The 15,754-nt window shown below is 35.0% G+C and overlaps 1 protein-coding gene across 4 annotated transcripts in view; it reads right to left on the reverse strand.

The window, feature by feature from the left end:
• CACNA2D1 (calcium voltage-gated channel auxiliary subunit alpha2delta 1) overlaps positions 1-15,754 on the reverse strand; it is a 497,098-nt gene that overhangs the window by 179,110 nt on the left and 302,234 nt on the right. For all 4 annotated transcript variants that reach the window (XM_008976325.4, XM_008976323.4, XM_008976324.4 and 1 more), the window contains exon 5: positions 10,298-10,339. In XM_008976325.4, the coding sequence (XP_008974573.1) occupies positions 10,298-10,339 (42 nt within the window). The remainder of the gene's footprint in view (positions 1-10,297; positions 10,340-15,754) is intronic.

Genomic DNA, 15,754 nt, shown 5'->3' on the forward strand with positions numbered 1-15,754 from the left:
TGGAAATAAAACGTTGTCTCTATCTTAAAAGACTTAAGCAACAGATGACATGATTCATTATACTATTTCTCTCTTCTGTATATTTAAAATCTTTTTCCTGATAAAAATAATCTTACATTGAAACATTATGCTCATTTGAATGATGTAGGCTCTTTGGAAATAAAACTCAACTTTTTTTTATTAATACTATATGTAGAATAAGAAAGTGAAATCCGCTCAATTTCCTCAAAGAATTAATGTCTGCAGTGTTTTTGAATAAACACAAAAATTGACCCAGCTGGTCTTAAAGCTTGAAACTTGTATTTATCTTCTCTGAATTCCTTTCTCAGGAAACCAACCATCAGGCCTCCCAAGGAACTGAAACTCACCAAATCACCACATTCAGACAATGAGACACCAGACCCCCTCCTAATTCCTGTTTTTCCTGCATATAGCTACATTCCTTTCATGCTATATAAACCTCCAATTTTAGTCAGTTGAGTAGACAGACTTGAGACTTATCTCCCATCTCCTCAGCTGCAACACCCAAATAAAGCTTTCTTCCCTGGCAATATTCTTTGTCTCAGGGGCTGGCTTTCTGTGCATCAAGCAACGGGACATAGACTGAACCCCTGGTGTTTTGTTAAAAGAACTTGGTTCTGATGGAAGAATATAATAAGCCTGAGTTCATGTTTCACAAATATTCACACTTGAAACCAAATATCTTGATACTTACATCACTTGTAGTAATTACAGACAAATATTCTAACTCCATTGCTTATTCTCCAATTTCAATTAATTTTGGACCTAGGGAAACTACATTGTCTGTTTTAACTCTCCTCTTAGTCCTGATGGCTGTCCCCAGGGACAAAACAGAGAAGATGAGACAACACTGTCCACTGCCACTCTCATCTGCATCCAATCCCATTAGATGAAATTAAGGAAGCAAATGTCTATCTTAAACATTAATTCAAATATCATCCATAGTAAAAGCTAGCTTTATTATTTCCTGTCTTCATTTTGCTTCCACTAACCTTGAAGCAAAATTAACATTTTCATTTCCACCATGCTTACAATACAGCACCACTTTAAAAGGTGAATACATCTTCACAAACACTATGAAAATATGGGTATACAAATTTAACAAGCATTATCTCAGCAATTACTGTATACTATAAAATAAACTAAATATTATTTCTACCTCAAATCGCTAAAACTTTAGTAGAGAAGATCAAACCCTGTACACATATTCTATTGTATAATGTATTATACCATTAAAGCCAAAAATGCATTACAAGTTGCTTAGAACGCTCATAGGAAGGACTACCATTGCTACCTACAAAAAAACAAGGAAGGTTTAAAGAGAGTTATTATTTAAATTGGGTTTTTAAGTAAAGCATTTGATTGGAGGAATTGTATGGTATCATGATCAGGTAATTACCATGATTAGTCATGTTAACATTATCTAGGATAAGTTAACTGGACACAGCAAAGATTTTCTTACATATCCAGTAAGGCCATATGTGCCTTCTATCCTTCCATGAGAATCACGGCTCATCTAATAATTTATCCCAGTTATACCTGCATAGTTTGTTTTGTTTTCTGAGGATTTTGGTTGTTTTTGAGACAGGGTCTCACTGTCACCCTGGCTGGAGTGCAGTGGCACAATATCAGCTCACTGCAGCCCCGACCTCCTGGGCTCAAGCAATCCTCCCACCTCGGCCTCCCAAGTAGCTGGGACTACAGGTGCACCCCACCATGCCTGGCTAATTTTAGTATTTTTTTTGTAGAGACAGGGTTTCACCATATTGCCCAGGCTGGTCTTAAACTCCTGGGCTCAAGTGTTCTGCCTGCCTCAGCCTCCTGAAGTGCTGGGATTACAGGTGTGCACCACAACGCCTGGCCGCTACCTGTGTTTTTAAGTTTCAAAAGGAAAATCTGTTTAAATGACTAAAGCCATAATTTTTATAGTATACAATCGTAAAGAGACATTAATTCTATACTTAATTTCAGCCACTGCTTTAGCTAAACCTGGCTGTATTTATTTTATAGCCACAAGGTGAATATAAATAGCATTGCTCTAAGTAGAGGAACGTAGATAACTATAAAATGCCCTTGAGGAACTGTCTTATACCAGAGTCCTTGAAGAGCATAAACTTCCCCACAAACTGACTAATTCGGATGCAGCTAATAGAAAGCTTTCACTCTAAAGGAAGCATTGATCAACTTTAAATACTTGTTTTACCTTGGAGGCCATGCATCATCATTATAATGAACAAAATCAATAGATTACACTCGAATGTATCCTTCTTTCTATACAAACATGATCCTGGTGCTACAACAGCCTAATAAACACGAAAGAACAGTAGAAATCAGGAAATTCCAAATTTTGTCCTGATGCCAACATGTACTAATCTCATGACCTTCTTTGTATGATTTACTTCTATTACGAAGGCTGCTACTACTTCATCTCTACTCATATCCCATACTCCCCTCCCCTGCCCCACGTTCCCCTAAATGCCGGTGTTCTGAGGAGTCTATCTTGTATTGTCTTAAGTTATTTTTTTTAATGTTGTGTAGATGTGTGAAGCAGGCTGAAAGTAGACAATAAGGAGTAGTGGTATTACAGCAGGCTGCAGAATATGTTACATCCAAAGGTATTCAAATTCATTTTGTTTTTAGCTTTGTGTAAGCATGCCAAAATTTATCTGTAGATGAATCTGGCCTTACTATATATGTAACTTCACACTTGCTCGGGAAATTTCAGCCACTTGTTTTCAAATTCCCCTCATAAGCTAAACATAAAACTCTATTCTAGGCTACTCTCCTAAGCAACCAAACTAAATACTTAGCTGCCTACTAGAAATCTCCTCTTGAATATCCTTGAGCAAGTTTTTGGTATAAATGTTCTTGACTTTTAAAAATCTTTGTCTGAAACACTGCAGGCCTTCCAAATCTACAATTATATACAGATTTCTTCGCAGACCTGAATGTTTCCTTCCATTAAATCCTTGATGATTATATCTGATACATGTGCTTTGACTTGATCTCTGGGAGGACAGGACTTATGAATACACCTATGAATTCTGACCTTCATATTTATTAACTTTGTTCCTACATTTTTTACTTTTCTGGCATTTGAAGAGTACTTCTCAAACTTATTCTGAGGATTATTGATAAACAATTCACATTGTCAAATTTGTTAGTTTCTCCAATGAGAATTTTGTTTCAGTGGTTTTCATTTTGATGGTTTTAGTCTACTTTTTATAGATCATTGACTGGCTCTTTCTTTGGGGACAGTAAGCATATATTCAACGTTGTTTTTCTGCCTGACGTATCTGAAGTAATACTATCTTAGAGAAGAATTTTCCTCTGTGTCTTTAATACTTACTTTACTGTTACTGAGTATCTCATGGATTTCTCCGTTGACTAGATTTTACTTTATTAGTCTTAAATGAAGAAAGGCCTATCTAGTCTCAAGACTGGGAAGTAGTCTTTCTTCCCCAAGTATTTGTCCTTGGTGCTGTCATATTTGTAACTACAGAAGTGCTAATGATATAAAACATTTGGTCCTGCCACTGGTCAACAATAGGGCAAGCGTTTTCTTCAAGGTATGTATTTCATTGCCAATCCTCTAGATTATAGAGACCTACACAAGTCTGGACTAAGGTTGGGATAGTAGGGAAAGGATCTCTCTAAAAATGAAAGTATGGGGAAGTAATTCTAGAATATAACTATGATGTGTTCTTAAACTATACTTCAGAACATTCCTTTTACAGTTGTGTGAAATGAAGCTTTAATATGAACTTAGATTTATTGGGAAAGAAAGTTTGAGTGATTACAATGTGTACTCGATATTGTAAGAGTTACATCAGCTGCTATAAGTGCATAAGAGCTGCTCTCTGGGAACTTATACTCTAAGGAGGGACCCTAAGATAATAATTCACAAAGATTGGCTGTGCCTTCAAGAAGGAGAAACTTTCATTTCACTGCCAAACATTATATGTTCTGCCTAGGGAAGTTACTGGTAAAGTTTCTGCAGGGCATTAAACATCAAAAAAAGAGTCAGTAATAAGTGACAAAGATCTTGACAATGGAAAAAGATATATGAATATAATGTTTATAAATTTATATAATAATGTATCATAATTAAACGCATTTAAAATTTATAATCATAAAATGAGATAATTTCAATAGCTCTTAAGAACATATTTGAGACCAATGTCTAAACTTAGATGATTGTATTAGAGCAGTGAAAGGAAATGATTGATATGAGTACTAGGAAATCCTGGAAATGATCACTAATCTACTAGTCTTAGGAGTTGGAAAACAAATCATCTCCAGCAGAACTGGTGAAAAAGTTAAAATAACCAGAGCCTCAGGATTTATAATCTTTTAGTTATACCCAGGAGGTATAATATTTAAAATAGAAACTTTATTTAGTGCTTGTTTTTTTGTTGCTGTTGTTTTTGTCTTTTTTTTTTTTTTTTTTTGAGACAGAGTCTCGCTCTGTTGCCTAGGCTGGAGTGCAGTGGCACAATCTCGGCTCACTGCAAGCTCCACCTCCCAGGTTCACGCTACTCTCCTGCCTCAGCCTCCCAAGTAGCTGAGACTACAGGCACCGGCCACCATGCCTGGCTAAATTTTTAAAAAATATTTTTTAGTAGAGACAGGGTTTCACCGTGTTAGCCAGGATGGTCTCGATCTCTTGACCTTGTGATCTGCCTGCCTCAGCCTCCCAAAGTGCTGGGATTACAGGCGTGAGCCACCGCACCGGCCAGCTCTTATAAATTAAATTTGTCCTAAGGTTACCTTTGTATTTTGAATTTCTTTACAGTAAACTGCAACCTAACTTAGTATGTTAACAAACTGCAACCTACTTTAAAAGTATATTCTTGTAACTAATAACTGAGTCTCAGCTAATCATAGCAGCTGAGTTTCAGCCAATCACAGGCTGCCCACTGATCAGATTATGTCCACAGAAGGCAAATGCTACATCATGCCCAAGTAAGGTAAATGCCCAGCTATCACCATGCCCAAGTAAGGTAAATGTCCAGCTATAACCAATCAAGCTGTTTCTATACATCACTTCCTTTGTCTGTCTATAAATACTGCCTGGCCATGTTGCTGGGTGGGGCTCTGTCCTAATTTTGAGTGCTGCCTGATTCATGAATCATTCTTTATACAAATAAACTTGGGTAAATTTAATTTATCCATAATTTCTTTCAACAGCCCTCGGATATTAATCCCCATTGAAACATACTGAGGACTAAATTTATTAATAATGTTATCCCAGCAGTTAGTATGCCAATTAGCCCCACTGTTTTATTAGTTGATGCAGATGTATGAGATTGTAAAGTTACATTTTATAATCTCAAATGACAAATTTTTAATGAAGAATATGACATTGTAGAATTTGAACAATAAAAATACATAGCTAAACTAGCATGTATAAAAGTGAGAGTGAAGAACAGTGATAGTAGCCAAATTCAAACAAAAACAATGTGATGATATGATTTGTGAACACCTGGTATATAAAATACCAGCCAACGCATATATAAAGTTGTAAACAAAAGATCCAAATAAATCTACCCCGTATTGCAAAACTTTTGGTGAGGGTGAGTAAATTTCATCATCCATAGGAGTCTAACTTCATGAGATAAGTAACAATCTTTTTTTTAAAAAAATGTAAATACTGAAAATTGTTAACTGGAATATCAAAGTACAACATGTATTTACAGTTCTTGACTTTCACTGTAAGATAGTAAATATTTCTATTGCAGAAAACAATTTGATCATTAGTTATCAAAATGCATTAGGAGATATTAGAAAAAACTCAGTACAGCACCCAATTTTATATTCATTTTACTATAGAAAAATTATCTCCCCCAAAAGGTTTGATTATATTAAAAGATAATAGTCACTCAGATGAATGAGTAGAGTGTTTGCACTAACTTTAATATGTCAAGAAGAACAAATTGAAGATATGTGCAGAAACTGCTAATTAATGATCTCTCAATTACTATCCTTTCCCTTCTCTCTTTAGTAATGTAACTCTACATGTTAGTTGGGTATGTACACACGGGTCAAGGGTTGGGAGGAAAAGTACTCCATATCCTCTTGCAACAAGGCAAGGCTGGTCACTAAGTTGTGGACAATGGGCACACATAGAAGTGATGTATGCAAACTCTGAGACATGCCCCTAAAGGCAAAGGGCATGTCTCCCATTGTCACTTGCCTCTCTCCTCTAATCTAGAACGCAAAAAGAATCATGGATATTGGAACACCGATCTTGGAGCACAACATGGAAGAGCTACACTGAGGAAAGCAGAGAATGAGGAGAAGAACCTTGAGGGCTGGAAAGACAGGGAGTTGCTGTATTAGCCAGTGTATCCAGAATGTTCCTAGAGAGGAATCAACTTCTGTCTAATTTAGGCCACTTTTACTTTAGGTATCTCTCTAACAGACAAACTGATATACTAATAAATACAACATAATTTGTTTTGATTCAAGGTTTAAGATCTTATAAGAGCATTAGCATTATGTTCTAAAGCACTCTGAGCTTGTCCAATGAAAAATTTTTAGTATACAATAAATTATCATATAGTTCTTTACAAATTCTCAGAAAAATTCACATGAAATATTCCAAATACAGAAAACTGAATGATGTCACAAGGATTAACTTTGTATTTTACTCTCAGGTTGATCTGACATGATAATTTATTGGTTTTTTTATTTTATAAAGCATTCTACAAGTAGAATTATATTTCCTCATGTAATTTCTCCCATTTTTTCTCTTAACAAATTACATTCTTGCTTTACTTGAGCAATGACAGCCTTAAATATGGCCAAATGCAATAAATATTTACATACTGCTTACGTATATCAGCAATATTCAGACTTGTGTAAAATAATATTTTACCCATTATTACAAAATCCATATTAATATACAGATTTCACAGATATGTAAACAACCTCACTTTGGCTCAGAAACTTTCACAAGTCAGTGAGCCTGAAAAAACATGGGTTTCCCATGTTGAGGGCAAAATCTGAATACTGGAAGACAAGTAATCAAAACAGTGAAAAACTATTTGAATGTGTTAGATTATCTTTTAATATAATGCTGAGCAGCCTGTGAGGAAATAATGTCTCTGTACATTAATGATGGTAGAACTTGGTCTGGTCCTTTTTGTAAGTGATATCGCACTATGTATCAAAATTCATTAAAATGTCAAAAATTACCACTTTTGGGAATCTATCCTAAAAATAAGTTTAAAACTTTGAAGAACAATATTTATGTGTAAAGATGTATTGATATTTATGTGAATACTCACAAAGGAAAATTAAACTCCAAGGTAGAAGTGGAGTTAAATGAATCGTGTTATATCAGCTCAAAAGAATGATCCAACAACTATTTCACAAGATAAAAAATGATTATGCCACTTAATAACTTGTGTACTTAAAGAATCATGCAGGGCCGGGCACGGTGGCTCACGCCTGTAATCCCAGCACTTTGGGAGGCCGAAGCGGATGGATCAGGAGGTCAGGAGATCGAGACCATCCTGGCTAACAGGGTGAAACCCCTTCTCTACTAAAAAATACAAAAAATTAGCTGGGCATGGTGGCGGGCGCCTGTAGTCCCAGCTACTCAGGAGGCTGAGGCAGGAGAATGGCGTGAACCCAGGAGGTGGAGCTTGCAGTGAACCGAGATCGCACCACTGTACTCCAGCCTGGGCGACAGAGCGAGTCTGTCTCGGAAAAAAAAAAAAAAGAATTATGCAAATAAGTAAACATATATGTTCATGAGAAAATCTTAAAAATGTAACAAAAAACCAACATGCATATAGTAGGGTAAAAGTAATGAATGCCATCTTCTTCCCTCCTTTTGACTATTAAATTCTATAATGTGGTCATATTCTTTATCCATTTAAGTATATTCTTTATGTATAAGTATATATTTTCATTAGAATCTAAGAATATCCAGAACTGAAATGAACGTTATGGATCACTATTCATCTGTATCATGTCTTAGATGAGAGAATAACAGTTCAAATTTTAGTAGGTGTTAAAGCCCTAGGATGACTATAATTTTAGGGCTGGATTAGGGCATGAATTATTCTGATTCCTATTCTAGTTCAGTTTGCACGAAACAACACTCTTTGCGAATTATTCTGATAATGTTATTGTTTGTATATAAAGCAATTGAGTTTTCTCCAAATGCTGACCATCATAGTTTTAAATTTTAAATTTAAATGTGGACATTTTACTATTTATAAGGCTTTAATTTGCTAAATTTCACCTCATGGCAGAAAACAGAGAAGGAATCCTTATCATAAGCATAAATATATAACCCACAGTAGTATTAGATACTATTTTTTTAGATGAGAAAATGGGAAAAACAAGACAAGTTTAATAAGTTCACTTACACATTTTTTTCTCTCTCAAGAGAGTTTGATTTAAACATTTGAATGAACATTAGTGAAGGCAAACTATGTAACAATATTAGAACAACTAAAGTATTACAAATAGTAACATGTGCACTTTTCCACTTGTAGCGGACATATATGCTCAAATGGGCAACTATGAAGCATTGATTGAAGCTGGAGTGATAGTTACTAAAAAGTCATATTGACACTTTACATATTATTGTTAAAATCTTGAACAAAAGAAAATCACCAATTTCAATGTAAAATAAAAATTATTTTCTAAATAATGAGCAAACCTAAATAAAACTGTTTCACATATAAATGTAACTCTTTAATTAGTTTAGAGAAGAAATAGTTATTTGCAGTATTGGTTTCATTATCTTTATGCAATCCTTAATTGGAGGATTGCATGTCAATGCCATTCACTTTATTGTAAGTCTTTGTCATCGCTTTACAAATTAAATATTAAATAAATGTTGCAATTTATGTACCAGGAAGGTTGATGAAGATTTTGTATATATTTTTAAATAAGTTTAAAAATATCAAGTGCTAATTATAATGGTGAAACTAAACATCTCTTCAAAAATGGTACTTATTTTGATATCAATAAACCATTAAAACATTTTGTTTTAGTTGACAGTTTGTACTTAATAAGCCTCCTACATCATTAAAATAATATATACAATCATGATAAGAGGAAAGATGTCACCGGAACACCACCTATGTCTAGAGGGAAAAAAATACTTTTTAAAACACTCTTAGCTCTTCAACTATAAATTGGAGAAAATAAAACCTTCTTCATTCACAGTATTGTAGGAACTAAGTAAAATAAGTTGTGTAAAGTGGTTAGTAGTATGGTTTGAGATGGTGGTGGTATAATTTGTTATAATTTGGGAAACTGTGACATTATCAAGCCATTATGTGTTTTCTCATTTTTTGAAGACCAGATAGACTTGTTTTATGTATTTTTTCATTTTCTTCTTTTAAATAGCTGGAAGAAAATTCCATATAATAGTATATAAATACACTTATTTTGATTCGGATGAGAAATGTGGGAAAGACATGTAATACTTTTATTATATTTGTTTGCTATGTTTACTGAAATACCCCAAGCTCTTAAAATAACTAAAATATAGGATGAGCTTAACAAATACTTTTATCTTAAGAAATAAGTATACATAGGCATTTTTTGATCTAAGAGTCAAATACAAGAATTTTAAAAAATTAAGTGTAACCTTTCTTAGATACTTCGCAACTCTATTCACCAACACTAAGTAATAAAATGTGTCCTCAATGTCTATCCAGATGTAGCAATATTAGAAGTAACTGATTAGCACTAAAATAATCCATGTTTTCAAGTCATTTAAATGTGCACATTAGAGTCATTTATTTAAAAAGTCATATGGAGCAACTACTTTGTTTCAAAGACTGTACAAGCAGGGCAGGTTGTTGCACAGCTTCTGGGGTGTCATTCATATTGTAGTTGAAGTAAATGGTTCTCCCTGGTGTGCAAAGTTTAAGTCAAAGCAGATAGGCGTGGTGACCCTGGTGACAGGAGCCAGGATACAGAAGTAGATGGGATTGGATAGCTATTTTCAATATTGCTAATGGAGTCCAGAGTATCACAGTTGGTACAGAGGACTGTGGTCTGGAAAAAGTGCAGTGAGGGTTCAGATCCAGAGAAACACATGGAATTTTTACTTAGGAAGATGCCAAGAATAAGTTGTTAAAAATCACAAAAGTTCTTCATTATCTCGTATCTAACTAGTATTTTGCTCATGCAATCTAACATTGTCTTAAAAACTAAAACTGCTAGCCCAATTTATTCTATATAAGGCCAATCATTTTACTATAATTTTCTTGGAATTTAATGGAAAACATTTAATACTCACATCGAGATCATCCTTTGCATTGTAGTAGACAACTTCATTGCTCTACAAAAAAAAAAAAAAGGAATGCTTTATTGATTTTAATAAAAACAATACTGTATCAAATACTGAATACATTTTATGCATATTATAAAATAAACTCCTTGTCATCTTTCTTTCACAATATTTTCCACAATGATCCATAAGGATTAGCCACTATTTTTCCAGGAACATATTAAAACCGTTTATCAGTGATATTACATCTTGCATTGGGAAAAAGATCCCAGTGTAAGTCTGAGACCCATTTGTCAAGAAAAAAATAAATGAAAAATTGATAAGTAAAATAAATTATACACAAACACATATATACACTGATATATTAATACACAATGAACAGGATAATTCAAGAAGCATGTAAGATATGTGTCTTAATACTTTGTTGAAGCCATGATTTTTATATACATACACAAACAGAGTATTGAAATGATTCTGGAGGAAATGTGCATCTATACAATATTGGCAGAAATTTACTCATGGAGTCAGAAAAGAAATGATGAGCACCAGGGAATTCAGATAGTAAAAAATATCAGATTATCTCACACTAATACTCTCATATTCTAGCAAAGTGGTGAATTAGCATTGGTTTTCTAGCAAGAGTAAATATATATGGATGACTCTGCTAGCCATCAGTTTCCTGAAAAATACCATAAATATAAATTAGGGCTATAAACTATGTTAGAAAGGAAAAATGGAAACGGATTAATAAAATGACTGTCAGGAATTTAAAACTCCTATTCTTTGTGTCTCTGAGGCTAGTTCTATGTAGTGTAAAAATAATCCACTTAGACTGATTTCTCTTATTCCAAACTGATTGAAGATACAGTTCATCTTCCACATGTCTTCAAGTAGTAAACTCACTACGATGTGAACACATATTTTTCCCTGCCTCTTAAACATCCAAAAACATAGATGCTGTAAAATTTTAGGCCGACGCGGTGGCTCACGCCTGCAATCCCAGCACTTCGGGAGGCCGAGGTGGGTGGATCATGAGGTCAGGAGATCGAGACCATCCTGGCTAATACAGTGAAACTCCGTCTCTACTAAAAAAAAAAAAAAAAAAAAAAAAATTAGCCGGGCGTGGTGGCGGGTGCCTGTAGTCCCAGCTACTCCGCAGGCTGAGGCAGGAGAACCCAGGAGGCGGAGCTTGCAGTGAGCCGAGATCGCGCGACAGAGCGAGACTCCGCCTCAAAAAAAAAAATTTATTAAAAGCAAACATATAATACACAATTTTTAAAACGGAAATTACTTGGGAAAAGTTCACTAAATTAGTGCTTCTCAAAGTGTATTCCCCTTCCCCCTCCCCGCAAAAATCACTACTTCTTCAAGATATTAATGGATGTCATGTGGGCAAAAGCATTCCATGATCATATGACTTTAGAAAATAATAAAGTTAAAATTGTCTCTTTTCGGCAGAACTTCACAGAGACAATGTATAACTGTACATTATAAATCTCCAAGAGGAAAATACATTGTGTTTTCTCAGTTTATTTACCACAGAAATCTGCCTGTTTTTCTTTGAGAAACATACCACGAGACTGAAACTCTAAAATATAGGTCTCCATGAAGACCAAACAAACCAAAAATGATATAAATATCACAGCATATGAATCATAATAGAGACTGAAACCCATGAATTTGAATTTCATTTAGAATCACTAAAGTTTTACATTATTTAATTGATTTTCAAAAGAATTATTCAGTAGCTAAAAATTTTAACATGCATAAAAATTCTAATTCCGGAAACATTTCTTATAGCATTAGTTTTTTTTTGTTGTTTTTTTTTTTTTTTTTTTTTGAGACAGAGCGTCGCTGTGTCGCCCAGGCTGGAGTGCAGTGGCGCCATCTCGGCTCACTGCAAGCTCCACCTCCTGGGTTCACGCCATTCTCCTGCCTCAGCCTCCCAAGTAGCTGGGACTACAGGCGCCCGCCACCATGCCCCGCTAATTTTTTGTATTTTTAGTACAGACGGGGTTTCACTGTGTTAGCCAGGATGGTCTTGATCTCCTGACCTCGTGATCTGCCCGCCTCAGCCTCCCAAAGTGCTGGGATTACAGGCGTGAGCCACCGCGCCCGACCTTATAGCATTATTTTTATAAAAAAGCAGAGCTCATCACATGTGCAAAGCAAGACAATCTTCTGAATCCACCTGAGACCCAAACCTAATTACTAGTTTATTGATCCTGCTTGTACCTCTGCAGTTTATACTTAGGAGACGATTTTCAATTTAAAATGTGGATTCTACGAAAAGTTAAAGCACTGAATAAGTTCATCTTCATTTTAGACTTTATTTTCTGCCATCTGCTTGCTTATATTAACAGAATGGGAACACGTAGAAAACAAGGTGAGGCTGCATTGAATTTCAAGCAGTTCAACGTCGTCATTTTCAACAGATACTCACTAATATCTATATGCACACACTGTTGTGCCAAGAAAGGCAAAAAATAAGTCAAACCTATCAACTCCTACTCTTTTGGTAAAATAATGGATACAAATCAGTTGCATAAAACAACATATGTATGTAGGATTACACTTGGTCCATGGTACTAGAATTAATGATTAGTCAATGTATTTCCTAGTAATAAAATATAAATAAATAATCATCAAGGCTAAGATTAAGAGTATTTCACCTAGTGTCAGAAGGGTTACAAGTATGATTTTTTAAGTGCCAGTATTGATATAAACTAAGTATTTTGATCCTGTTAAGAGCTATGCATGAAACTAAAATTAAGTAAAATTAAGAATTAAAAAGATCTAAGTTTATTTGAGAATTTCCCAATGTTTTTTTTTCCCTTTTTTGTGTACTACATTCTATAAAACCTGTTACTTATCTCTTCTTCCAGAATGAGGGTCCATGGTACAATGATGAGCACTCTAAACTCTGAAACTCTATGTTGCTTTTAAAACTGTCATTGAAAAGGTGCATTTCAAAGTTCACTTAAGTGTTAACGAATTTGTACAAGGCTTTCTGGATTCTGGATTGCATATAATTCCAAACGCTGAGTTTTTAAGTAAACTGAAGAAACAAATACATATTAGTTATAAAATTATATTGCAGGTCAAACATCCATACTCATCCATACTCCTTTCTTGTTACTAAGTATTTGACACTTCCTTTTTTTTTTTTTTTTTTTTCTTTATTGAGATGAAATCTCGCTCTATTGCCCAGGCTGGAGTGCAATGGCATGATCTCGGCTCACTGCAAATTCTGCCTCCTGGGCTCAAGCATTTCTCCTGCCTCAGCCTTCCTAGCTGGAATTACAGGTATTTGCCAACACACCTGGCTATTATTATTATTATTAACGGTGTTTCATCATGTTGGTCAGGCTGGTTTCAAACTCCTGACCTCAAGTGATCTGCCTGCCTCAGCATCCCAAAGTGTTGGGATTACAGGCGTGAGCCACCGTGCCCGGCCTTGACATTTCCATTCTAAAAGAGTTCTTTCTCAATATATCATTCATTTATATGGTCAAAATATCAATGAAAAAAACAAAACTGACTTTTTATAGAAAACAACAAAATGAGAAAGCACTTACTCAAATATGCATGCTTAGACAGGTTGTCACATTTTAAGAAGAGAACATAGACCTTAGTGGAATTTGCAACCAAGTATGTCCCATACCGTAAAATTAAATTTCTTCTTCACCAATAAATGGGATATTGCTTTTGGCTTAGGAGCATTTTTACAAACCTCATATGATAAATATGCTTTTCTTTCTCAAACCCCAAATTTTCATTCATAGCATATACATTTCATTATTCCCTTATTTCATGAAACAGAAAAGCTCACTTGGTCAATTTTAATAAGAATAAATTTATACAGGGCATCAGGAGTTGGAGAAACTAACTCTGCATCTGCTCTGTCAACCAAATCCACCTCTATGGAATATGACCTTAAAATAAACGCCAAATATTCAAAGAGCACTTAATTTATATCACCACATCAAAATATTTTCCAAGTCTCAGTTCATATTTTCTTATAAAAAAAAATTGCAACTGGCTGGGCGCGGTGGCGCACGCCTGTAGTCCCAGCAGTTTGGGAGGCCGAGGCGGGTGGATCACAAGGTCTGGAGATCGAGACCATGCTGGCTAACACGGTGAAATCCCGTCTCTACTAAAAATACCAAAAAATTGGCAGGGCATGGTGGCGGGCACCTGTGGTCCCAGCTGCTCGGGAGGCTGAGACAGGAGAATGGCGTGAACCTGGGAGGTAGAGCTTGCAGTGAGCTGAGATCACGCCACTGCACTCCAGCCTAGGCGACAGAGCGAGACTCGTCTCTTAAAAGAAAAAAAAAAAAAAAAAAAATGCAATTATTCGTTTGTGATTTTTGTTTGAATGCTTTCAGAATTATTTGGCTCAGAAACAATTTCAACTATAATTTTGAGAAAAATCATATTTTGGAGAAGCAGTCATTCTCTTTCCTATCAATCCATTTAAAGCTATCTTTTTGCTATTTAGAAATATATATTAAGATACGTGCAGCTATATTAACTAAATCAGTCTTTCACTAGGAGTTATTCAAATCACTGAGTCACCACAATATATCCAGAACCAATCTTAACAGGATTGGGTTAAAGGACAATTCTTAGGAATAAAAGAAGATTCACACCGAATCAACTAAATTCTGTTCTGATGCTTTTATAGATATGAGTTTTACTTAAAATGAATTCTGTGCTAATAGAAAATTAGGGGAGGAAATTAAAAAAAAAAGAAGTTAAATGCCTTAAGTGGGTAAAATTAAAGGAGAAGAGGAAAAAGTCTCAGCTGAATTCTTTCTCCTTTAACCCAGTCTCCTGTTCCCATCCCACTTAGACTTTGTACAGGGAGATTTTGGGGTTTCAACAACAATCGGGGGAGCCACACCACTCATTCAACAATTATTTTGGCAACCTTCTCCGTGCTATGTATTGGAGAAACGAAGATGAATAATATCTACACCCTGACCACAGGGAGCAAGTGTTCACCCTACAACTCGTCTGTGGCAAGGATCTGACCTCGTATATATGAAAAATATCTCATTATGGTTGGTTGACATGACCACATAAACTAAAGCTTTCTCAGTTTTCAAAACAGTTGAGGATTAACAATTTTAGATAGTCAAGACATTGCCCCTCTGTTGATCAGTTTGAGCATGTGTGTTTCTTTCTTAATCATTTCCCTGTCTTATCACTAAAAATTCCCTCAGTCCCTTCTCTAGAAAGTACAGTTATACCAGTATCATTTAATACTTTAATTAAAACGATGGCATATAAACTAATTACCATGGGAACAAATGATAGAATAGAGTAATCTTGTTTCTCTATTATCCTTCAGCCTAAATGTCTTTATGCAAATTATTAAACAACATCATCTTGGAAGGTTACACACCCAAACACACAGGTTTTCAGTGGATTTCAAGGCATTATGTGCAGTATGATAGAATA

The sequence above is a fragment of the Pan paniscus genome, chromosome 6 (genome assembly GCF_029289425.2).
Source record: "Pan paniscus chromosome 6, NHGRI_mPanPan1-v2.0_pri, whole genome shotgun sequence".
Lineage (NCBI taxonomy): Eukaryota > Metazoa > Chordata > Mammalia > Primates > Hominidae > Pan > Pan paniscus.